Source organism: Pieris rapae, chromosome 17 (assembly GCF_905147795.1).
Source record: "Pieris rapae chromosome 17, ilPieRapa1.1, whole genome shotgun sequence".
NCBI classification, from domain to species: domain Eukaryota; kingdom Metazoa; phylum Arthropoda; class Insecta; order Lepidoptera; family Pieridae; genus Pieris; species Pieris rapae.
In genome coordinates, this window is record NC_059525.1 from 5,871,097 (window position 1) to 5,898,765 (window position 27,669).

General features: G+C 32.3%; 1 protein-coding gene across 4 annotated transcripts in view; it reads left to right on the forward strand.

The window, feature by feature from the left end:
* The window catches only part of LOC111002175 (tolloid-like protein 2), a 53,274-nt gene that overhangs the window by 24,750 nt on the left and 855 nt on the right, over positions 1 to 27,669 (forward strand). For 2 of the 4 annotated variants that reach the window (XM_022272296.2, XM_045631955.1), the window contains 13 exons: positions 18,097 to 18,271; positions 18,555 to 18,581; positions 19,366 to 19,577; positions 20,010 to 20,217; positions 20,846 to 21,054; positions 21,700 to 21,835; positions 21,936 to 22,031; positions 22,303 to 22,514; positions 22,742 to 22,970; positions 23,466 to 23,664; positions 24,267 to 24,471; positions 25,065 to 25,194; positions 25,497 to 25,669. In XM_022272296.2, the coding sequence (XP_022127988.2) occupies positions 18,097 to 18,271; positions 18,555 to 18,581; positions 19,366 to 19,577; positions 20,010 to 20,217; positions 20,846 to 21,054; positions 21,700 to 21,835; positions 21,936 to 22,031; positions 22,303 to 22,514; positions 22,742 to 22,970; positions 23,466 to 23,664; positions 24,267 to 24,471; positions 25,065 to 25,194; positions 25,497 to 25,669 (2,211 nt within the window). Of the gene's footprint in view, positions 1 to 13,809; positions 13,882 to 18,096; positions 18,272 to 18,554; positions 18,582 to 19,365; positions 19,578 to 20,009; positions 20,218 to 20,845; positions 21,055 to 21,699; positions 21,836 to 21,935; positions 22,032 to 22,302; positions 22,515 to 22,741; positions 22,971 to 23,465; positions 23,665 to 24,266; positions 24,472 to 25,064; positions 25,195 to 25,496; positions 25,670 to 27,503; positions 27,596 to 27,669 lie in introns of all 4 variants that reach the window. The other 2 variants (XM_022272298.2, XM_022272295.2) reach the window with 2 other exon arrangements.

A 27,669-nucleotide genomic window follows, 5' to 3' on the forward strand; every position in this document is an offset into this window, starting at 1 on the left:
AAATTTCAATTTTTAATAAGCCATTTTGATGAAAATTATTATTCAAATGTTATGACAATATCTAACGATCCAGCACATGGTCACACACGATATAACACAATGAGAACAAAACTTTTTTTAAATTTCGGGACAGACTAAAATTAAAATTCGAATATTATTTAAAATTTGACACTGCGATGGTAGCGCCGTCTGTCGGATCCAATGTAAAACATTCCAAAATCAACAACAACTAATAAATTGAAAATTAATTAAAAAAACATTGTCCAGCGGACAAAATTGTGAATCTAAACCATTCCCAGATCCCCTTGAACACACACAAAAAATTTCGTCTAAATCGGTCCAGTCGTTTAGGAGGAGTTCAGTCACATATACACGCACACAAGAAATATATATATTAAGATATACACTACATGATCATGGTTATGGTTATTGCTTAAATGCATCTGGTCGTAAGGCACGAACTACCTAAGCCTGACTTGAAAAAAATGTTCCGGAATTTATAAGAGCTGAAGACTGACCCTCATCTATCCTTTACACTTCAAATTATGGTCAGTTTTAGAGGACATAGCCTGCTCTAAACGACATGGCGGCATTGAGTGTCAATAAAAAAATATTTAAAGAAAGCAGAGGCGAAATTTTCCTGCAAACAGTAGGTAAATACCTACATAGATTCGTGGTCAAACAGTTTACAGGCCAAAGCAAAAAGCAAACATAAAAGCCAAAGGTGGCTATTTTGAATTAAATATTTTTTTTGCTGAGACTTTAATAAATATGCAGGTATTCATTTGATTAATATTAAATTACTTTATAAATAAAATGCATTTTCATATGGCTGGACTAGGTATATATTTTACAAAAAAGTAAGGATCAATTCAATTATTTAAATAATTCCTTTATAAAAAACAGTTATAATTCGTTATAAATTATAACAATTTTATTCCCTGGTTTGTTTCATTTGAAGTAGCTCGCAGATATCGCGCATAAGGGGTCACTCAAAGTATCGAGTACGATATGAATTCATTTGAATATCGATAAAAGTATTCACAAGTTGCCGTGGTATATTTTATAAAACTTTATCTGGTTAATTAAAATACTTAATTTTAAACTAGAAAAAACTATTTTTTCTTTTAGTAACAGAAAGGGTTGCGATTTCGGCTAGCATCGCTGTAGTAGTGAAGCTTTAAACTGTAAATCATATTTATATATAAAGTAAATTTAATGTTATTCTTTTGTATTACATCTATATGTGCTATTCCTTAAGATAAGATTTAAGGATTTTTAGTTTTTAGTTACTTATTAATATTCATTTTTTTGTTTTTCTCTAGATTAAGGTTCTATATATAATTACTTTTTTATATAAATTCTGGTTATGCACTTCTTGCACTTATCATTTTTTTTCCTATTGTTACTGGGGTTGCATGGAGACATCGCTTGTTAGCGATAAGGCCACCCGTTGCATCCCTTGTAATTTTTGTGTATTGTGTTATTAGTGTTTCTTTGCAACGAAGTGTGAATAAATAAATAATTCTAGGCTTAAAATATTATTGAAATATAGAAATTCCCCTTCAAAAAGGGGTCTAGGGACTAGAATAAGACGTGGCCTGAGTAACACAGTCATCCTTTATAATTTATTAATTCATCGTTCAATTTTACAATGAAATGAGGTTTTAGTATCCACGCAAGGAGAGGCTGAGAACATTTATGAAAATCGTGGGTGTTGTGGAATTTAATATGATTTAATATTTTTACGCCCAAGGGGTGAGAATATCATATAAAAGAGAAAACGATGGCGCAGTTGATTCTATAGTAAACCATCCCTGGTCTAACCACACACACGAGGCCTAATTTGTCTGTCTGTTCGTTTCTTATCTCAATCAAACGAATCGTGTTTTCAATCTAAGAATATCTTTCATTCGTGTTAATATTCTCCGCGATTCGCAACTAGTTATAAAGAGAATATTTTTTTAAATAAGTACAAAAATAATAGTTCCGAATTCTCTATTTACGAAAGCAAATTCTAAGTGATAAACGGTCGATCACGTGACATGCTACGCCTAATTAGTTAAAACATTCTTTTGCAGCGTTTTTTAGGTATCTCGTTCTATTATTCTTGTTAGTTATGACGGTAGATATTAAAGTTAAAAACATTGTAAATCTTCATTAAAATTGCGTCAATCTTGAATCTTTAATCTCCGATCACCCTTCCGTTCCTTTGACGATGGCTGCCCTCGTGTCGAGCACTAAACAAAACGAGTTTGCGGTACAATGCCTCTCGACTATAAAGATCTTTTTCATTGACCCACATTCCAGATACACTCTATTACCGATCTAAAAATGCTGATTTTAGCAGGTATTAGTAACTTTTTAAGAATTTAATTCTCTATATTCAATTGATTGGAAATTGAGAATGGTCGATATGAGATTGTAAATCTATGTCATATTTATTTATGTAAGATACCTCAGTAATACTGCAAGTTACATACAACCTTTATAAATCTTAATATGACTTCGTCTATCCTAAAATTGTACTTTGCAATATTTTAATATCTTAAACGTGGCGGGAATTGTTATATCTTTGTAGCGTCAGCATATGACTCTTATCTGACTGGATATTCAGCCTATTTGTGTATTTAATGATTGTACGGTGAAATAAAACATTGGGAGGAAACCAGCATGCACAGATAGCTGACCTATTTGCATATTCGATAAAACAAATGATCACAAAACAAATTCAGATCCGACTTTAAAGATTTAAATAATTGGGTTATTTTTAAAATGTATCGACGTGCACATTTTATGATATAAATTATAATATATTTGTAACAAGGAACTTGCCCTTATGAGTAAAATATAGCCTACCCTCAAAGGTTGAACTTGGAAATTCAAAGATATCTTTCAAAATCGATACAAAGAAAACTTCTAGTGTCTGAACCTGACCCAACCTACACGGTTGACCCAGTGATCGGCCCCGGCTTCTGAAAAACAAAAGACAATCGACAATGGACGCCCTTGGCGGCTTACCATTGTGTAGCAGATCAATGTGGCGTTTTAACGATGCATAGCCTACTTATAGGGGATAGAAAAAATTCTTTTGGTTTTACAGTTTGCAAGTGCGAAGTGTTAACGGAGGCCAGCGCAACGCCATCGAGACCAGCGAGCGCCTATGGGACCTCTAAATATTGACTTTTAGCGTGACTACCTTAAAACATTGTACCACTGCTATGATGCATTTGAAAGGCCATTATTTATTTACGTCATTAACATATTTTTTTATCATGTTGGCAACTAAACTGCAACTAAACTAGAAGTGGGTTTTTATATTGTTTCAAAAGTATTTTAAACAATATAAAAACGCACTTTAATAGTTTTTAATATAACAAAAAACACTATTCTGTGTTATTATTGTTTAGAACACAAGAAAAGAAAGTAATAGTAACTGTAAGTAGTGTTATAAGACACTTTCTTGTGTTAAATATCATAAGTACTTATTAGTCTCAGTGAAGAGATAATTTAAAAAAAACAATACTGTAACAAGGTATAACTTACAACTTATTATATAATAAACTAATGGAAATTAAAACTTATATGTAGCTCGTTACGTAATAATCAAATTAAAAATAAAAAGGTTTCATTGACAAAGAAAAACTAGAAGAAAACTCGTTTAATAGTTTCAACAATAAAATTGAAACGACAAGCGACGCTATTTACTGAGCTAACTCGAGTTGCAATTTTTTTTTGTAGAACAGGGGACAAACGGGCAGAAGGCTCACCTGATGTTAAGTGATACCGCCGCCCATGGACACTCTCGATGCTAGAGGGCTCGCGAGTGCGTTGCCGGCCTTTTAAAAATTTAAACCTACCTGTGAGACAACGTTTAATATTTCAGTAAAGTGATTTAATTTGTTAAACATGAGATTTCATTTCACTTCAAGTCATGGTTCCAGGGTCGGCGATTATAAATTGAAAATTCACAGTTCTCTTACACAAAAATAAATAATTAAGAGAAGCGGGCGTGTACGCATGTACACATTTATGTTTATAAATTGTGTCTTCATTGAGAGATCATTGGATATTACGATCAAATTTAACTCAAGACTAATAAGTGTTACTATATCCAAGCGTCCAATTATTTACAGAACACAACTACACTGTTAAATAAAACTATTTTATTACATAGTTTATATTGCTTGATGTTTTGTTAGTATTTCTATAAGCGCGAATGGGACACTTGAAAGAGCGGGCACTAACCAAAATCACTCATCGTAGATAGAATTTTATGTAAGTGAATGCTTGAATAAAAACAATAATTTTGTATTAATATTACACTATCAACGTTGGACTTTTATTAAAACCGCAAGACAATGTAAATTCCACGATATAAAAAAATACACAGAGTAGCCTCTCACTAATTTCTTTTTTTATTTAATTAGCACACTGTACATTAGTTTGACTGAGACCTGTTAGCCTGTTACTAGTGATTTCATTAAATATTGTATATTGTTATTTTTACGAGTAATTCAAATAAAACGGTTTTGTAGGATAAACCAATACTTAATCATCTCAACCAAGGATCAAACACTCCGTACAAAACGAATCATGAAACACTAATTAGGCCGCTTAAACAACCAATAAGCTAATTAAATAAGTATATGTTTAATATTTATTCAAATACTTATGACTTCATACTAATTTTATTATTCGTTATGTAACAACAAGCGATTTAAAAAATATTTAGTTAATTGCCAGCTAACAGCAAGGAGGTTGTTGTTAGAGTCCCGTGTTCCACTCAAGGCACATGACATCTGCTTCGTCAATGTTGGTAATGCTTGGGCCAGTACCAATGCTAATCGCTAATGCCCGGGATACATGAAGCTAGTTTTTCAAGCTAGGATAGCGGGCTAGTGTCAATAAGCTAGCAAGCTAGTGCTTGTGGCTTCGTGTAGATAAAACTAGCTTCATTTCTGAGCTAGTAAGCTAGTTTACATGCCAGGATAGTTTTTGATAGGATGGACTTTTATTTTATAGGATAATTGCGCCCCCCAGTACTGATTTTACTGTCCTGGCCTTCATTCATGTGGCCAGCGAAGCTAGTTTTCAGTGGGCTCGTTTCGGGCATAAGACTCGGAGCAGTGACATACTACGTTTTATGTTAAAAAAAATTACGATTCCAACCAAATAGAAACAGAAGATGTGAAAACATAACGTTGTAGTACTTCTTAATACTAATATACATATTACATATTTAAACATACTTAAATATAGAAAATACTTTATGTACAAAACAGTAAGTATATCACTAATAGAAAGCAACTAAAATAGATGACAAAACACGTACAAGTTGTCAATAGGCAATTGTAGGATTAACAAAACAATGAAGCGGCTGTCACGTTCCGAGTTACAGTTTCAATTCTGATGAACAAACATGATCAGAATCAGACAACATTATCACTACGCACTCCTTATAAAGGTGCTACTTTTATAAATAAAATCATTTTAATGTGAAATAAAATACCCTCAAATTTCAGTAATGCAATCAAATCTATTGAGTTTTAGATAAACGATTTTAAACTTTACCGTATTAACATTTCGGCTTGTAACCATGGTTACAATATTTTTTCCAAGAAAATTATCATATACAATACAAATATGTTATTATTTTTAGTTGGTATAATATTCATAAATGTAAGTAAAACCCTCAATATAAAATAATTCAGGGAAAGGGTGAAATAAAAGCGTGGGTTTTAAATGAAAATATGCTTTATTGATAGCGTAGGCTTGGCATAAATTATCATATTTTTACTACAGCCCATAATAACATTCCAAATTCAAATGATGTGTTAAAAAGATTTTATTTTATATAAAGATGACGTTGGCATTATATAAAGCCTTATTTATGTTATTCTATTTATAAAAAAAAACATATCATTTTGTAAGCTTTGAGACGAACTACCGTAAATTATTCGAATTTGACGTTGTAATGTGGCCGAGTTGTTATAGCATAAGAAAATTCTGTGACTAAACTGTCTAGAAGATTATTTAATATCTAGAATTCCGTACTGTCTCCATCTACGTACTAAGGCTATCGTTACCATTCACTTGTTTTTGCTCCACTTCTTAACATTAATTAAACCTAATTAAAGCGATCCTTAAAACCGCACTTCAGAATGCTTTGAAAGCATTTTGCCATCAAAGACATTTTGAGGTTTCATTTGCTTACATTTCTTCTGAGGGAGAACTCGTCGCTAAAGTTTTGAAATTCTCCCCTAATATTAAATTGAAGATATGATAGGTCCTTGATATGAATAAAGTTTGATAATTTGCACCTGTGCGCGACTTATTTGTTGTATTCTGATTTTTGTTAAAGACTTCAGTCAGAAACTAACCAACAACCAATCTTTAATATTTTACAAAGCAAATTTTAATTTAATATTTATTTAAAAAAAGGAAACTCTAAAATGAAACTTAAAGTTCATAACAAATAGAAAAACAGCGCGTGCGTATAAAGTACACATGTCACAAGTGAAACTTCTTTGTAAATTAATTATTAGTAGGGAAAAAGCACCAATAAATGATTATGTACCAGTATATGATTACTCCATGTATTTGTGTATCTATATTCACACCGTTTACTCACTGTCTATTAGCTAATGTAAATGTACAAGACGTTATGCGACTGAATTGCCATGTAAAGCGTGTAACAATCTCTCTCAATCGGTCTCAATCGCTCTCTCTTTTCTTCGACAAAAACGCTGCACATCTTTGAGAAGTTTCCTTAAAAATTACCCTCATACGTCTAATATCACTTCAATAATGAAATCAAAAAAATGTTAGTTTTGTCATACAGGACTTCAAGATAAGTCTGGACTTTGATGAGAATAGGATTCTGTTATTGTTGTTTATGTGACGGCTTCGGTTACTATTTCATATTATATTCGCGAATTGATCATGTAATTGCACAAAGCAACAACGTTTCAAAGAAGTCAATAAAAGGTTGAAACATGTGTTGATTTTGAAATGCAATAAAACAAATTGCATTCCCGCCCACAGCTTTCCCTTATTCAAGAACAATAAAAGAAATTGAAGCTGTACAAACAGCGATCGTCACGTACTCGATCGGTTTTATTGGTGTTTTAATTGAGGCTCAATGAATTTATTGTCAGCAATTAATTGTAATCAACCGGAGTTAACAATACTTTATTTGTTTTTCCTTAGGATTGGCACGTGGCTTTTTGTTCTTATTAAGTCAATCAATGTATAAATAAAAATAAAATAAAAAGTTTATTTATTTGACCCAAAACAAATACCACATTACACATATTACAACATTCATTGTGGTCAACCTTATATATAATATACATCTATGAGCACTAGCGTTTAAACTAGGCCTAGCCCTTTAAACGCTAGTTTCTTCCAGTGTCATCAAGAAATTGGCCAAACTGTTTGCCATTGGACGTTTATTTTTGTTCATTTAACCAAATGGAGGTGGAATCAAATTTAAATTGTAAGTTAGTTAGATTGGTGTAAGTGTGAACTTCGACAAAATATTTTTATTTTAAATCTTGTGAATGAGTGAACTTGGATATGAGATGAAGTTAGTATCGTTGTTTAGTATGGAAACGAATATTTATTATAAAGATTGTATTTTTATATTAAATTTACAACAATATATTAAGTAAGTAAGTCTGAAGTAAGAAATTGAAAAAGAAAAAATTAAAAACCTAATTTTATTACTTTATATTAAGAAACAAGTCTTCTACTTGATTATGTATGTACGTATGTATGTATATTGTACTTGTATGTGTTTTAATTATGTATTTATATCAGTGGCTCTACAACCTTTTTTAAAAAAAAACAAAAATCATTTATTCATATAGGTAACATAATGTCACTTATGAACAACAATGTTCAGGGTCGCCATTTAAGAACAACTTTATAAGTTCTATACATTTTTGACGTTCAAGACTGAAATTTAGCACGAAGTTTAAATTTGGAATCTTAGGGTTAAGGCATCTACAGCTGATGTATTTTATAATTAAAACACACGGAATACATTGAAAGTATCGAACTTAAAGAGTATAATATTTAAACCAAGAAATCTCGAAAGATAACCTTCTCATTTTCCATTGAACATGCTAAAATATATTACGATTCTCTTCTACTCTAGCCGTGAGTGCATAATTTATACACTGTTGACTTTACATCCAAATATAACTGTTATGCAAATCTATGAAAGGAGTTCACTTGATGAAACTTAGTTATCAAGGTATTATATATGTAAGTTATGGATGCTTACAATTTCGCCTAAAGTTTAATGATAATATCAAATAAAAATAACAAAGTTTATTAATTTTATTTACTATCTGTGGCTTAGTTGGTCAATAATGTCGGTATTACTTTTTGATTAAACAAGCACCCCAAATGATGCCTAATTTTTATATCGTTTTAAAATAGTAAAACTGTATATTTAATACTTTAATGGATTCCAAAAATGTATTAAAAACAACAGTAATATAAACCTCTGTCATAACTTATTCATTATTACTTAAGTTACTCTCGCGTTAAAAGCAATTATTCGCAAATAATTAAGACTCTAGAAATACGTTTTTTTAAATTGTATCATTCAATGCTCGAAAAGCTATTGTGAGAACACAAACAAAGCTTTATCTCGTTTAAAAAGTAGAAAACCTCAGAGTGGGTCAAACTGTATAGTGAACTGTTCTGCGGTTATTTGTATTAACACATTTTCGTATTTTGAGTTTGCAAGGTGATAAAAAGTTAGAATAGATGAGAACACACCTTGTTTTATTTAATAATATATAGGTAGGTGATTAGCATTTTGTTCGAGTATTGTTTCGGATATTGAACCCGAACTGGCTACTAGGAAGTAAGGCGAGAGGAGGTTAAACAAATCAGGAACGCATTTTTTTATAACTCTATGTAGGTAATGAAAACTATCAAGGATATAAATGTTTTAATGGCTACAGCAAAAATTCAAAAATTATAACTCTTTTGGTATTTTTATATTATGATACAACTATTCAGGTATTTTTAGCGTAAACATTGTTGATTACAATTGTTACCGAACGACGAAACGTCGATCTATGAAAGTAATGCAAAAACTATACAATTTTTTGCATTTTTTTGTTAATATAAGTATGTTAGTTATTCACAATACAACTCGCTGTCAAATGTAAGTAACAAAAACGTTATTCAGTAAAAAAAATATTGCGAAAGAAAAATCGCGATCTTACGATGTTTATTGTTAACAATTGCTGGAAAAGCCTCTCACACTCACTCAACGCGGCGTTTGCTGAATTATTCGTACCGGGAAAACATTTTTCACGCAAACACTCGACGTCGGCAAAAGTTACATATTTCTATAATCTGGAAAACCGGTCAAGGGGAAACTCGTTTCCCGACATATTTTATTCAATTGTTTACATTTCTATACGAGGTATAACTCTATTTATTACGTAAGTTATAAGTGTATGTACATATATATAAATTAAAAAGTATTGAAATTTCTGGGCCTCCGACACTCTTTCAGGTCCAAAAGTATTATTCGTTTAGCTCTATAGAAAAAAAATACGATTCTGTTTAAAGGCAACACATTTGTATTAAATTGTTTCTAAGTGCTGAGCACTTATACAAGATCTCGGCATCAAACATATGCATTTGGGCCTGCCCGTCAGTACAGACTCGTCGAGGATTCTCCTTTAACACTAAACTTTCCTCTTCCACGCACTTATAAAGGGCATTCGCTTTTGTATTATGAATTCGTGAGCTGTATAATTTCACTTAACTCTAGCCACAAAATAATGTGCCTAGAAATTAGGTCAAAAGGTAACTTTATCGTTCCTTAAGTTTGACTCAGCTTTACAAGTAAATTTCCTATGTATTATATTTGTTGGTTAGTAAAATGTTACCTACTAAAGTTTTTTGTTTAGACTTAATCCAATTTATTTAGATTCCAGACAGTGGTTTACGAGTTGCGCAACCCAGATGTCAGGAATTCAAATCTTGAAGGAATAATAATTATTTCGGATCGTAAGGCACGGAAATCTTGAAAATTTGAATGAAACGGGCATACACGTATGTGCCCCGTAAAAACAAAAAACAAAGAAATTATGAAATATGATGAAAATCGTCTCAGCAATATTGTTGCACTTAAACACAAAGTGGTTGACAGCTTTTAGTATAATATGTTTTGCGAATGGTTACGTTCATTTGGGTCGCGGAATAATTAATAGAATCAGGTGTTCTCGGGAGATAAGGGGAATTGTTTACTCAGCCTACTTTAGTCTTATTTATTTTAGCAAATATAAAATATATTCTAAGTTATCTCCCCAACTTTATCTACGTCTATTTAGACCTGTTGTATTCTCTTTTATGATTTTAATATTTCTACAAATATTCACGACTACTCCGACTACTTGAAAACATAAATTACTTTGATAAATAATATAAATTGATATTTGTTTGTACGAATAATTATGTTAGGCAGGTAACATGTGAGTTTAAACTGCCTTAAGGTATATACTTTACACAATTTCATAAAAATAATTTAATAAAACTGTAGACACCAAAAATTAGAACGATGACGTCATAACTTGAACTGTGTTTACAAAGTTATTCAGATCACAGTACATATTGTGATCTAAGCGACTTTAGCCTGTCTTTAGCAGGAAGCAGCACCTTTATTCGTCCACAAAACGTCAGAATTGTATTCATCGACAACATGAATTTAATCAAACAAAAGAACAATAATCTAAACCAGCTTTCGTGGTAATAGGAAATCATTACGTTACTATGACCGTGATCATTCATATGCAAATCAATTTTGCGATAAAGGCAGGGGTTGCCAACAAATCACCTGTTCATTGGTTTGCGGTATCTGAGGGCATTCAATTGCATTGCTAACGCAACATGAATGATAATCCCAAATTTTATGAGAACTAGTTTTTATGTAGATTTAGTTATTGAAGTCTGTAAATATTCTGTTATCGTGGTGGAAAAAAGGTCAAGTAATCCATTGAATGAAGATAGATAATTTGCAGTAAGGAAGTTTTTTGTAACTTTAAATTGTAAAGGGATAAGACAATGGAGGGATGGAAAATACGAATATATAAATAGATTCTTACGGTATAATAAGAATAACCGATTTTTTTCTTATTACAGAGGTATACCTACTTGCTGGAATAAATGATACCTGTATCTTATATAGCATAATAAACATATTATATATTTTGTTTTATTTTACACACTTGCTACCATCTAATTCAAGAAGGTGAGTGAGATTAAACAATGAACTCAACTAAATAATTTAATTACACCAACATAAACAGGCTCATTACCTGAAGATAGCCGATATTGATAAACAAACGGAGGCGACGAAATTCAATCACACGTGCGCACCAATATCCTGTGCACAATCAAGATGGCGGCACTTCCGCCAGCCATGTTGTACTGATTCGATTTGATGCTTGAACATACAAGACTCAATCACATCCTTTTTAAAAAGTTACTTTGTAGATAACATAATTTATTATGTTCTTGGTAAGCATGGTGTTGGGCAATTATTTATTAATTATTTTTATCAGACATCCCCAAGTGTGGGATTTAAACAAATTATGTAGTCAATCACTTTGAACCCTATGACACTATAGGAATTTATATAATTAATGTATACAATATTTTAAAGTAACAGTTTATAGATATATGTATACTTATATAAACCATTGTTCATTGATCGAAAGCAACAATAAAAAATATTATACAATACGAAGCTCCTTTTCAAGAAAAAAACGAGAACTTCGATAGGCATTATAATAACTTGGTACAATGAATATGCTGTAATATTGCAAAACACCCCAGAGGGCTCTGAAAGAAGTTAAGAGAAATGAAAGCTCGTTTTTCGTGAAAAGAATCCAGATCTGATTTCAAATACAAGAAGGTAAGACGAATAATAATTTAATTCGACGATGCTCCAACCGTTTAGAAATAGTTCATATATCATTTAATCGCTATATCGCACTCAAGTGTCTAAGCTATAACCTACTTTCTCGAGATAGTTGCAGACTCGGAACTTTATTATTAAATTAAGATACACTATAATATTTGCCGTCTTGGTTCATTTTTGGTCATGATGGTACTTATATAATAGATAAGAATAATAAACAAGACGGAAAATTGCGGAGTCTAAAGAGTTAGCGTCGAGATGGTATTAAATTGTTGATGATATTTTTATCATTATAAAATATTAAAGATTACTTATGTATAGTGAGAAATAAAGCAAGAAACAAACAATCCCTAAGTCTAATTGTTTGTGGAAACTAATTTGTTCAAAAGAAGCATTGACTCGAATAACATTTGTATTTATTAATTATTCGAACGTTTTATTAAAACTTGAATAATGTTAAACTATTATAGTACATTGTTAAATTTATGTAATCTGTAGATTAAGTTTTATACATATTTGCTGTGACCATCTGAAAATTAACAAGAAACCTTCAACTCATTTTTAATCAATATTTACACTGTAGAAAGCACTTTTAATTTAAGAGCAAACATTGATTTGAAACGCAAGACGAATTATTTTAAATTTCAAAGTGAATAAAGTATTACTTTAAATTTTTTAGAAATGTCCTATTATATCCAACTTGTTCCAATCCAATGTTTGTAAAGTTACGCAAAAGATTAATTACAGGTGATCTTGCGGAAAAAACAAATCATATTTCTAAATTAAATGCATATAGTCACCCGCTGAGTTATAAGTAATGTTTTGTTATTCAGAAAAAAACACTGAACAAGTTGTACTTATTAAAAACTAATAAGTAATAATTATAATTTTATACTTGTTAAGTACTTATTAGTTGCCCTAGAACTCTTAGTATCCTCCCGATACTTTTTCTCTATAGAAGTAATTAATAGGCTTCTTTGACGTACCGTCTATTTTGGGTCTTATTGTTAATGCGATACTTTTTAGTAACTATACATATATATAAGCTAATATTAATTTAAAATAAAGCAAACGACTATAAAAATAAATACAAGTTAACTACTATTTATAAAAAGTATTATTAAAATAACTTTAATAATGTTTATAAGTATAAGTATTTATAAAATTACTTTTAAGCTATAATTTTATGTTACACCAGCCTTGTTAAGATGAAATATATTAAATGCAGGTTGAAGTTTCGTAGCTCAAACTTTGACGGAAACTTAGCGGGGAATATGGCGTGATATTTTAATTAATAGCCAAGAATTTCGAAGGCTATATAGCCTTCGAAATATAATAAATATTTGAAAATCTCAAATATGCTATATTAAAAACACGAATATGTTCTAAAACCGTTATTCGATAGAAATAAATTATTTTGTAACGTATAAATAATCAATTACTTTATAAGTACGTTTATTTTCAAAGAAGTATTAGGTATTTAATTTTTCTAATCACAATAATTCTTCTTAGACAGGAGCGGGGTAACTTGAAAATTGTATTTTTCGTTGTAAAACTGAATGCTTATTATTTTATACAATATGGAATCGAAGTTTGGACACGTAACTATACATTTGTTATCTATAATTTTAATATAAAATACGTGAATTACATAAATTTAAATACATGTAATTTTGATCGGCACCATATCACATCATGAAATCTAATTCCGACACATTTTAACGAGTAAACTTATCATGTAACGCCTACAAACCTTCAAATTTATTGAGATTACTTCTAAGTCAACGTTCGCTATATTATTATTATCGACTATACTGGGGTTAAATTTTAATATAATTATTTTTGTGCAGTGCACGCGGGGGAGGCTACGGAGTCTACCGCTGAGGCCTTGCTAGCCGACCCAACGCCTACTAATTTTCCAAGTACGTGCGCATTTATAAGGTTGATTTAATAGTAGTATCAGAGCTTAATTTAATTGATCCTACATATGGGGTCAAATCTAGCAAATAATACAAGAAATTCGGCGCTTAGAAATAAAGAAACGATGTTACTATTTCTATATTAAATATAAACTATTTCTATATGTTTTTCGTGAAGACAAAAGTGTGATGCATAATAATTGAAATAGATCGGTCATCTTATTATGAATAATTATTTTTCTAGTTTAAAAAATTATGTCGTGTTAATATGTTTTAATTATCAATCGGGTTACCGATTATCTATGTTAATAGAGCCTAATTCTTAATGTCCATAGATTGTTATAACATATATTATAATATTTTTTTCTTAGTCTGAATTGTTACTAACCTCTTTAAAATTTTATTAGGCATTTAGTTTAAATATACACTAAATAGTAATAACTTTTATGATACCGAACGAAACGGACTTTTAATTAAATTTTTAAATATTGTTCATTCACCCCTATTAAATTTAATGATAAACTAATAAGCATCATGATTCCCTAATTTAAATTAATAAACGGACATTAATGATGGAGTTTCAAAGTTTTACCAACTTAATAAAGCCGCCCTAGTTACTTACTTTGTCACAGTCCGGAAACTTTATCTACATGAATATATAAATAATTCATAAATACCTACTCGAAAAGATCAATATAAACTTATTTTATCAATAGAATGCTACATTATCCCTTAATATCCTAGGCTAGGTTCTGTTACAAATAAAATACATTTTTTAAAATGAAGATTGTTTGAAACCACCTTTGGCTTTTAAACAGGCCTTTAATCTGGTTGGCCTAGAATCTATGGATTCACGCTCTGTTTCCAATGGAAATTTCGCTACTGCTTGTTCCAAAGATTTTTTAAGATACTCAATTTCACCGTGTCCTTAAGAGCTGGCCATGTCCTCTAAAACTGACCATAATATTAAGTCTAAAGGTTTGCGGTCTGGGCTAGATAAGGGCCAGCCTTCAGGTAGTAAATGTAATTTAACAATTAATTTAACTTATTTTCTGACGTTCATAAGTGTATTTATTTGTTTACCTGCGGCAACGTTCCGGATAGGTAAACAAATAAAAGCCTTTAAACAAATTAAAGCCAGGCTTCGATAGTTCGTGCCTTGTGACCAGGTGCAAAATCCTGCTAGAAACACAACGGTATATTTTTAAAAAGCGCATCGCATTTGGTTTCGCAAATGATCTTGATACACTTAGGCTAAAGTTATCACTCCTTTTTCCAAAAATGTAGTTTTATGACTGCTTCATAAGACACGTCCAAACCATCACTGACGCAGGATTATGCCCACGTTGTAACTTTCCGAGCAATTGAACAGTCTATAGAACTGTGAGCATACACTTTATAATTTGCTCATTCAAGCGTGAATTTTTTTTCATCGGTAATGAGGATACTCGGAGAAGAGGATTTTATGTGCTTTTCATCTGCGTATCGACAGAAGGCGTTTCGATCGATCCACTCTCTTTAATTGAAAAGATTGATTTAAAGTATGTATGACCTTTAGGTCTAGTTTTATAATACGCTAGAGAGTCCTTGCGGGAAACTTCATTCTTCGCCATAACATTTTTTGCATCCTAATAGGGTTTCGACGAATTCTGGCTTTAAGAGCATTATCACCCTTTGTGGTTTTAACAGCACCCGACCGCCCAGATCTTTACTGGTCTTCAACAGACGAAGTGTTGTTGTATCTGTTGATAGTACTTGATACGGATGATACAAAGCTTTTGAAGTTTCTTGAATATGACCGACTGTTACATACCCACTTTGTTTAAGGCGATCACTGCAATCCTATTTTCTTTATTGTAAAATGACGCAAAATCGAAATATCGCTAAATTGAAATCAAGAGCTTGGTTAGTTAGAAATTAATCAAATTTTAAGATCTGTTACATGTAAACAATACAAGTCAGTCAAACATATTAATAACTCCAGAAAAACGTAGCCTTATCATATATTATTTTCTATGAAAAACCAAGCTTTTTTTGTGGAAAAATATACTTATTGCATAAATCCCTAGTAATGAACGCTTAATCTGCCCGTGGTCGGACGGAAAAGTTATAATGGCGAGGTAACGAACTGAAAAATTAAAGCGGTCGGCATTTTTTACGTAATAATAAGACAAAATGCTTCTAGCCTTTAATTACAACAAAATACTAAAAAAGTACTTACAGAGAACGTACAAACATATCATTATTAAAAATTGCAAATTTTGTTATAGAATGGAAGGAAAAAGTATGCGACACGCTAATCGGAATTCCACCAAAAGGACTATTTATTCCGGATAGATATAATTTGTCGTTTCCAAATAATCGATCACAGCTTTATCAGTCCCTGTTTCACTTTTTAACTACTTATATTCTGTATATTTAGAATATTCTGTGAAGGCATACAATATATGTATTTTATCTTGACGTTATACCTACATTTTAATAAAACTTTAACAAATATTACAGGATTTTATTTATATTTGTTTATTCTCTTTATAATAAGAGTTAAAGAAAAGAAATAAAAAATAAAATCGCTTATACATTTCACACTTTGGCAAGTCACAAGAATTGTATGTGTCGGTTACAACACAAAGGCTCAAAGCATCTACATTTTGTCTGTACTGAGGCATTTTCTCCCATTCTCACAAAGTAAGCGACCTGTAAACAAAAGAGCTACTGAGACCTATTTTTGTAGTTTGACGTCTGCATAATAAATATCAGTCTAAACATAGTGAGATTTACATTTGGTGTTTATACGCCGTGTATATGAGTTACATAATTTCACTAGAAAGAATTCACATACATATTTGTTTATAGAACTCAATTAACTTTTTTCATCTTTGAGCTAAAAATGTCTTTGTTTATAAATTTGTTATATCAGAATTGTTTTAAATAGATACTGAAAGAAGATGATTATTACACAGAATTATTCATAAGAATCTTTTGGAGATACTAAGATTAGGAGATCATTATACACACTCACTCCTACGGGCTTGCTATTATTATATTGCTCGCATTATAGTCTAGTGATGATTCAGGCAATGCAGAGGATACCTAAGCCAACTAGGAGTTAAAAATATATAATATAGAAAATGTCTTACACTGCTTTCTAGACATATAAGTCTATTAAATTTTATTATTACATTTGATTACAGATTTACTCATTTTCATTCATAAATTTTAACCCAAATGAATTTCCTAACTTATGTACATTTCCATTCATAACAGCCGAGTGGAACGGAATTTCCGTATTCCAGTTGAGGGTATTATACTCGTTTTCATTTCGAAACAGTCGAGAGAGTCGCGTTTAAAAAATTCTACCGCAATTGAAATAAATATTTCAATGAATCAACGGAGGTTTATCTTAAATGCAATATAAAAACTTGTTTGTAGGGATTTGTGGTCATGCGGGAATATGCATACATTTTCTACGTTCGTATAATCTGTAACACAGTTTTGTTAAGTGCTCTTGGTTGTATGCCTTTCCAAGTTTTATCCATCGAATACTTTATTATATCAAGTACAGATCAAATACAGAGAATAAACATAAAAAGTGTCTATGGGCTGCGATGACTACCCTTTTTGGGCGTCTCATAAGCTCGTTGCTCGTATATTAAAAAAATTTTTTTTACGAATACTGTTTGTCCACATACATTTTGTTTGGTCGTTCTGTTGAATTATTGGATTGCATTAGATTTAGCCTAACTAAAATTTATCTGTCATATATACCCTTTTAGATTTTAATTAACCAGTCTGAAACCCATTACGATTTCATTTCTCGCATAATTAAAATGCTAATGAGTTGAATATCAAAAGAATGGAGATTAAGAAAAGCTATCATAATAGACTAATGGCTCTAACAAGGTTTCCATAATCTTAAGGATCTTTTCAAGCCTTAGAAAGTTTTATTGAAAGGAAAAAGGTTGGGGAGATCGGTGAAAGATAACTTGATTTTTCTTGATTATCCAATACCGGATTTATTGGGCATTAAAGAGAACATTTTACATTACATAAGAAAACTCCGTACCCTATTATTATTATCGTTTAGACGTTAAATTTTATCAATACAATCAATTATAATTTATCAGTAATGGTTTGAGATTTGGAGAATAATAACAAATGGCTCATATTTCTTAATAAAAAACCAATTTACATTATTTTTTATTTTCTCTCTTTCAGAGTGCGATCGTACTTTCGTGAGCCGCGGGGGCGCCAGCAACGGGACATTCACAGCCCCAGAACTCCACAATCCATACAATCAGAGTCGGCAGTGCCTATTCACATTCCTGGCAGCACCTGGACAGCGAGTGCTCGTCGAGTTTCGGACTTTCGACCTGAGAGGGAAGCCGCCAGAGTACGTTTCTATCCATTAATTAAAAATACATGCATGGAAAAATAATACAGAGGAAATATAATATAGGAAAGTTTATTACAAATTTAAAAATAAAACTTTTTGCAAGTGTTTTTGCTATTTTAAGATGTACGTATATAGAATATAGAATTGGTATATCATTGGTATATCACATATACTGTTAAAACACTTAAAAATGCATTTTTTTCGTCATTTTTATGTAAATCCTTTCATTTACCACTTGAAAAGTTTGCGACATCATTATGATTATAATAAATTGTTTCAGTGGAGCGGCGTTGGGAGAATTACCAGCGTAAGTTTTCTCTTTCATTACTTCCCTAATAGAATGGGATAAATATATTCTCGCAGGCTATAGAGAGGAATTGGAGCGCACTATTTTTGGGAACTTAACCCAGTTACAATTTGATTGATTAATTCAGAAATATTCATTTTATCTCGACGATTTTGTTTCAGTTATTCAATCATCGAATTTAAAACATCCATTACGGTTTGTTTACCAAATCGTTCGAAATATGCAATTGCGATATTGTTTTATGAATCTTTCGGGTTTTTATTACTTAATAGACAGTAAATATTACAAGGAAAGCATTTATTTGTTTATTGATTTAACATTTCTATTTCGTTATTATCTTTTTTATATTTCGCGTAAGTCTAATTTTTATTTTGCAACTACAATGTATAATCTTCTATAAGTACCTATTTAAAGAAAACACACATTTAACAGATTGAAGTTATAATTATAATTATTTAAACATAATTTTAAATTTATCCGACGTTTCGCGTGCTTTACAGCGTGCATAGTGACGGTGATAATTATAAGTTTAAGTGTAAAAGTTATGTTTATAAAAGATAATACTATCTTCTATACTACTGACGCTTAAACAGGACGTAAGGTAGTTTCAATTTTGAGTGTGAATTTCTGTTTGCCAAACAGATTCTGTATTTTGATTGGTGGTTGAGAGTAGCTTCCGTCAAAATCGATTATCTCATTTATTATTGTAACTTTTTTTTAAATATTTAAATTAGTGGTGGCGATCACGAACGCCAAGCCAACTTACATATTTGATATATTCCAGATGCATGCACGAGTACATGGACATATACTCAGAGATGTCCTCTTTGGAGACAGGCGAGCTGGTCAACTCGGCCTTCGGAGGACGTTACTGCGGCCCTATTCCTCCGCGACGCCGCGTGTCACTTCACCGCGCAGTCGCTCTCGCATTCTTCACCGACCATACATACACGCCATCTACTCTGTTTTACGGGATCTATCGGTTCATCAACTCAAGTATGTCCTACAAACAAGATAATTTATAAGTATATTTCATTGTAATATTACATCACCAGTTCTTCTTTATTTTACACACATCAAAATGTACATGTTCTTTCAGTAACGTTCTAATTTTACGCCGGTAAATTTAATTACCAGCAACTTAATATGAATAAAGATAAATAAAAAGAAAATAAGTTTCGCCATGTACAGAAATAAGTTTAAAATATTGATTGCGAAATGGCAGTAAATATAAAATTAGAATCATTTGATGTATATTTCCTATTTTTGGCGTTCATAAGTGTACATTATGTTACCTATACAAATAAATGATTTTAGTTTTTTTTTAATTATAATATTTTAAAAGAGCTTTTATACCCACGAAAATAGGATTGATAATATTATAAAATGTGTGAGGTCTTCACGTTTTCTGCATTTTCTTTGTTCCAGCGGAATTCGAAGTGGGAACGCCCATACCGAACACGTTGTGCTCGTACGTGATCGACGTGGGCAAACGCAAAACGGGGCTGCTGGTGTCTCCCACCTATCCCGGGATATATCCGAAGGACATCACGTGCAACTACCAGTTCGTCGGACAACCGGGACAGCGAATACGGCTCGAGTTTCGAGACTTCGACCTGTTTTTCGGCGGGCCACAGTAAGTTGATGATTTATTTGCCAATTATTTATTTATTTATTAATACTTCGTTACATTAAATTAAAAATTAAACATATTTAAATGAAAAGGAGAGCAACTGGCGGCCTTATCGCTTTCGAGCGATCTCTTCCAGGCAACCACTATGTCCAGGCAAATTATGTCATAGACTATGGTGTATCTTATGTAGTCATTTGTAATGCTGTCTTCATGTATGTTTTTATTAATGCGACACTAACGACATCTTAATCTGTGTCGATGTTGTGTATGTAATATTTAATATTTTATTTTGACATTTACTGCAAGGATTGTTTTATTATTATTTAGTGTTAATTTTTGTGATCTAAGTTTTACCATATAACGACTAAAATTACAATTAAGCATTAAATACTTAAATTACTAAGGTGACGTCATGTGGTATGTATATGAAGGCATATAGTAAATATAACAATAGGTACTATTAAAGCTAAGGCAAGATAATTAAGAAGTACAGGCTACAAAAAGGGAATATTATAAAAGCCCCTACCGCATTTATGTATTATTTACAGTTGTATTAGAGTCACAATATATAAAAATGTTGAGGCCTACATATATAACTGTTGCTTACAATTGCTTTAAATTTATCTAATAGCTGCCCATTCGATTGGGTGCGCGTATACGACGGTCCCGACAACACATCCGCAATCATAGGCACATATTGCGGCCAGCAACGGAACCTGGTGCTGTACTCCAGCGACGAACGTCTCCTGGTCACCTTCTTTACGCTGCCACGAGCCGCCAACACACAGAACCGCGGGTTTAAGGGCATCTTTGAGTTTTCCGAAAGTTTTGTTAAATTAGGTAACGTATCATCATTATTGTGATCGTCAGATAAGAGACGTCGAAATAATACCTCGACTGTAATATTATATTGACTTAATATTCTTAATTAAGAACCAACTGTTATGAGATAAACTATGTATTTGATACGAACTTCATCTGGGCGTTATGACTAGTAATGGCCTAGTGGATTCAGTGTGTGACTCTCATCCCTGACGTCATCGGCTTGAGAGAACACCGGGTGCACCAATGGAATGTCAGTATATATGCGCATTTAACACTGTGCTCGTAAGGTAAAGGAAAACATCGAGAGGACTTTGGCATGTCTTGAATCCAAAAAATCGGCAGTGTGTGTCAGACACGGAAAGCCTTACCTACTTTCCTATTAGGAAATATGATCACGGAATAGACACAGAAATCTGAACCTTAGGCCTAAATATGTTAAAGCACCGATTCTATTCTTCCAAACGATCTTAAATGCCTATTCAAATTATTCCATATTTATGTTGTCCGTCTTTTCTTTAGTTGAGCCATCAATGTCATATGAATCACAAAATTAGTGCTATAGTGAAATAGGTTCCGATTAAATAGAATAATTATAATAAAAACCTAAATTTACGTAATGTAACATTTTCTGTATGAATACAGGACATATTTAAATTTCAGATTTTATAAGTAAACACGACGCTGAGCACATTAGGGGCTCGGAGTGTGATCAAAAAATTCTTAGCAAAAAGGAATCGTCTGGATTTGTGTACCATCCAAATTATCCATTCCCTTATATACAAAAAGTTGTTTGTAGGTAAGGAATTTCATTATAGAAGTATATTTCAAGTATGTAAATCTACCTTAAAACCTCTTATCTGAAACAGAAAGAATTAATAATGATACAATATTTTCAGATATTTTATATATGGTATGCAAGACTCACAGAATCTCGAGCGAGTGCGGTTGGAGTTTCAGAACTTTTCTATACCTAAAGACAACTCAAAGCCCGAGTAAGTAATTTAATTCAAAAATCTAGTATAAAGTCTCTTTGACCTCTAACTTATTTTGAATGTTGTTTTTGTACTACTCTTTAAAGGTTGGCGTTACTTTGTTTACACAAAGAATATTTAAATTATGTTCGAACACATTTTCTTTTCTTGTTACTGCGCAACAAATTTAAAATAAACGTATAATTGTGTTGATTAATTTCTGGTTAAGGGTTTTGTTTAATGTGAATTCATTATGAATAAAATGTGAATAACTATTTACAATTCCTTCTAGCACTTGCTCCGATGGATATTTGAAGGTTTACCTTCGAGGACAGGAAGCAACTGATTCATATGACAAGCATGATGCAGAGCTATGTGGAGATGGCGACGTAATACCATCCTTCCCACCACCTCTCCTTTCTGATGGCCCTCGGCTGGTTCTGGTCTTTAGCTCTGGAGAGTTGCAGGGCCGTGGATTTAAGGCTAAATATACCTTTGAAACGGGTAAATGTTACTTCCGTAGCTAAATAGTTGTTGTACTTCACATATTGGTATGGAGAAATGACTGATAAAATCTTACCAGTAATGTAAAGTGTGAAACATTAACTTATTTAATTTCGGAAATGTTATCCGATTTGGTATGTAATAACACTTTAATGTGTCGAATTTTCTTCCACTGATCTTTTCTGAATAGTATTAAAAGGTATTAATTTTTTTAATTATTTGTTTAGAGTACCGTGTCCCGGGCACCGCAGCGCCAGGTGGAGAATGCGCGTTTACATATCGTTCGGAAGCTAAAAAGAGAGGAGAGTTTAATTCCCCACGTTATCCCTCTAACTATCCCTCTCACACCAATTGCACGTATACGCTCGTCGCGACACCTAATGAACAAGTGACTGTCGTCTTCGATCACTTCAAAGTCAGAGCTGATGCTTGGAATGCCACTGCTGGGTTATATGGGTAAATTTCATGTTTGTTTTGTTTAGTTTCTTAAGTTTATTCTTTTTACTAGTGTTTTTTTTTGTTTTGTCAAATAGTTGTTTTGTTTTGTTAAATGTTGGATCTCTTCGTGTATGTTATGTTTGCCTATAAGTGTTGGTCACATTTAAAATTGCATTTAGTGATTTTGTTTTTTTAGCGATGTAACAGTGTGCCAAGCTTTTTTATCAATAAAAAAAAGAAAAGAAAAGAACCCTAATCAGTATGAAATAAGAAAATGCCCGTACTAGAGATCCATTTTATTGATTTAAGTTTCTATTTTTTTAGGATTGATTGTTTCACATAATCTGTTCGTAGCTCCTAAGATAGTTAAATATAGTACAATATATAATAATCATATAAAAATTTATATATAATAAAGCATAAAATAATTAGAAATACAGCACCCGCTTTACAAAAATAGGTCCAAGACATTCATTGTATAGAATAAAATATAACATTCATTAATCTGATTAGGGGAGCAACTTGTAGCGAAGATTGGTTGGAAGCCTGGTGGACGGGAAGGGAAGGTACAAGAGTACCTTTGGGACGGTGGTGCGGTCTTGCCACGCCGGGACCTCTGCAGTCCCCAAGAGGAGCTCTCGGACTTCTAATTGCATTACATACTGATTCGGAGGCTGTTGCATCTGGTTTTAAAGCAAGATATGTTTTTGAGGTGAGGTAAACTAGAAAATTTTATGATTTTAAGTTTTAGTTTTGTGTAGCGTGGATGTGAAAAATATAAATTACTAGCGGATCCGACAGACGTTGTCCTGTCTACACGTCTTTAATTTTAATAAGCCATTTTGATGAAAATTATTATTCAAATGTTATGACAATATCTAACGATAACAGCACATGGTCACACACGATATAACACAATGATAACAAAACTTTTTTTAAATTTCGGGACAGACTAAAATTAAAATTCGAATATTATTTAAAATTTGACACTGCGATGGTAGCGCCGTCTGTCGGATCCAATGTAAAACATTCCAAAATCAACAACAACTAATAAATTGAAAATTAATTTAAAAAACATTGTCCAGCGGACATCTTGTGAATCTAAACCATTCCCAGATCCCCTTGAACACACACAAAAAAATTCGTCTAAATCGGTCCAGTCGTTTAGGAGGAGTTCAGTCACATACACACGCACACAAGAAATATATATATTAAGATTTCAATTAATAGTTTTAATTAAAAACTAACCTTATATTTTCAAAAAAATTATAATAGGTGATTATTATTAATTTTATTTAAAATTAAATCTTACAGCCCGCTAAATCGATATTCGGAGACTGCGGCGGTAACGTATCCGGTTCTCCTTGGGGTGTAGTATCATCACCTCGCTACCCTCTTCCTTATGAAGCACCAGCTAGAGGAGCAGCATCGAGGGTCTGCAACTGGTTCATAACGGCTAAGCCTGGAAGACGTCTGCTGCTTAACTTCGATCATTTTGCCGTTGAAGGCCATCTCACTGGTGAGTCAGCGATCTAGATTGATACTGCTAGGGCTTCAGAGTTAGACATTGACATGGGTTCGAGCTTAATCTCATTTTTGAATCACGACTTTATATAACCTACCATCCGTTATTTTTGATACACAAGTAGGTAGAGTTAAAAGAGTTTTATAGATTCAAACATAAATTAAATTTATCGTTATCTGTGAGGGATTATTTATGCAGCATTTGCAAATAATCGATTCATTTCCGAAAAAAATATATGATTTCGGTACAGAAAATATTTAATTTATTTACTAAGATAGGTATTTGATCTTAACGGTAACAGCATCGACTGAGGTACAAGAATGCTTGAATGTTGCAACTTTAACGGCGTAGAATTGGTGATCTCACATGATATGTCTTTTGAAACTGTGAGTGATTAAAAAAAACTAAATCTTTAAATAGACCACACACACTGAGAGTTTGTTCATTGCTAATGCTATCAAAAAACATTAGATTAAATGGAGTAATATATACTATAATATTTTAAATTTTAAAAATTTAATTGATTTACAATATATATTTTTAATGGTCGAAGGATCCTATCCTAAGAATAACAAACATCGTTTCAGAACGCGGTTGCCCTGCAGCAGTTCTTCGACTCTGGTATGAAAGTCCAGGACCTCCATTGGAGTTGTGTGGTGAAAAAGCACCTGGTGATCGGTGGCAGTATCTCTCCTCTTCTAATTCCATCAGGCTTTCGTATGTTTATCCCATACCTTTCTTAAGTACTGCAGTCCAAACATGAAATTACTATCAATCTAACCTGAATTATCAACGCTTAAAATGTACGACCAAAATTATTATATACGCAAAGTTCTCATCAATAATTCAAGACTCGCTTATCTCGTTTGTTCTTAGTAGTTATGTTAGCTATTATAAAAAAACTATCTGAAATTAAGAGATGCTAGTTTGCTGCTGCCTAATACGGGAATTATGGTTTTACTGAAGACCATATTATTTGATTCTGGTCTACTTATATAAGAACTCAATACAAATTTCAGGTTTATAATAGCGGACAAGTCGGTAGGAGCTGCGGGTTGGCGGGCTGTATGGACGGAAGTGACAGTAGGTGTAGGTGAAGAGTGTCCCGAAGTGTGTGGCGGCGCGTGTCTTCCGCCTGGAGCTCTGTGCTCTGGTCTTCCACACTGCGCAGGACAGCACAAGTCTCCACGATGTTAGTATGCACATTTACACATAAATACTAGGCGACTACTTAGTCGAGAGGGTACATTCATCGAGTTGGCAGACTATGGTTGTCTATCGTAGACATGGCAGCGTCAATTTTTTCGCATAGCATGCAATTCAAACGGTAACGATAAAGAGCCTTTACTAATAATTAAAAGGCAATCAAGATCTTTATGTGATAGTTTATTCAAACACTTATGACCTCTAAGGGCCTATCCCTTAGGGGTCATAACACTACCTTTTAATAAATCGATCAATTTCTTTCACTCCTAGACTATGATATATTAAATCTAAAAATTTTATAAATTAAACAAATTTTTCACCGAATCAACAATTCAATTGGTTGAATACTATTCATACGTTGCAGGTTAGAATTTCTAGTTTAGTTTTTAGTAATATTTTCACATTGCTTAATAAGTTACTTGGAAACAAAACTTTGTAATATATTTCCTATATTTAAGTCAATTTGAACGTTGTTTTTTCTTAAAATGGTCACACAAATGACGATCATATTGGAATTAGGTTTTTTGCAACACAGGCTTAGGCAGGAAATAAAGCTTTAGCACAAATAGCTTGAATAAATGTAAATATTTTTAGCTTACTTGCTAAATTACAAAGAGCTAACCCGTATCAAAGTTAGCTACACTTGCATTATTGGCAAAGTCACTAAGCACAAGTATCTAGATTTCACCGCATTTAAAATAAACTACCTACATAATGTATTTTTATGTATAATTTACCTATTAAGTATTAACAGTTTTGTAATTTTCTTAAACATGTTTGAAGTATTTTGGTTTAAGTAGATGACATTGAAAATAGAAATGATGTTATTTTAATTGAATACACTCGATTGTTTTAGTTTAAAATCATGAGATTAAAATATTATGGGTTTAATTAGTTAATTATATCGTATTGAGTTTTAAGATATTTTTTACACAAAAACTTCATTGTACCGACCTTGTAGATATTTGTAGGTTTTGTTCTCGTACAGTCATGTGTGTAATTAATTATTAAATAAAATGGAATAAGTTATAATAAGTAGCTCATAATAGGAGTAAGCAGTACCCACAAATTCCAAACAGACAATCGAATTGCGATTTTTTTTTCTAACTTACTGCTTACTTCTGTGTCTTTCTCTTAAATCTTAAGCATATTGTATCTAAACGTAGAACTTAAATAATTGTTTAAATAACACGAAATAACGTTATGTTCACAATTTCTTCTCAGTATTGACGGTTCAATGCAATCTTTGTCTCAAAGGTTTACAATGTATTTCAAAGTTGTTAGGTATTTAGAAGTTTACACAATATTATTAACAATCGTTGTTGGTGAATTAGTAGATACAATATATTGACGTTGTTGCAATAACTATCAACTCTTTTATTTGTTTAAAAACGACCCTTTCGTGTTTAATGGTTTCATACAATTTCATAACTTCTTCAAGACATTCATAATTTTTGCTAAACTTTTCTAGTTTAAATTTTTTATTATTTTCTTATTTATACTGTGATGACTCAGGATATTAGAACTAGATTGGATACTTTGATGGCGTTAATGTTAAAATTCCGATGGGACGAAGTTTGCATTGAGTCATCGCACTATGGAGCCGGGGGTACGCCGAAGAAATACTTGCAGCTATTCAATTTGATATTACTTTCACAGCAATAGATACAAGTATTTTAACGAATTTGTAAAATTATTGACTAGTTTAAACGATGTAAAGCATGATTGTTGAGTTCTGTCATCTTCCACGATATATCCGTGAAAGATGGTCAGATAAATACGGTTGGCGTACCCTTGGGCTGACGCGGCGGTGTGCGCAGGCGGTGCGGCGTCGGGCCAGGCCGCGCGCCGCGCCACGCTCGCTGTTCTATTGCTTGTGCTCGCCGCCCCGCACTGACCGGGCGTTGCACACGTGAGTCTATATATACCACCCTCTATCGCCGCGCACATCCTCACCTAACCCCCCATTTGCTTAGTAGAATGTAA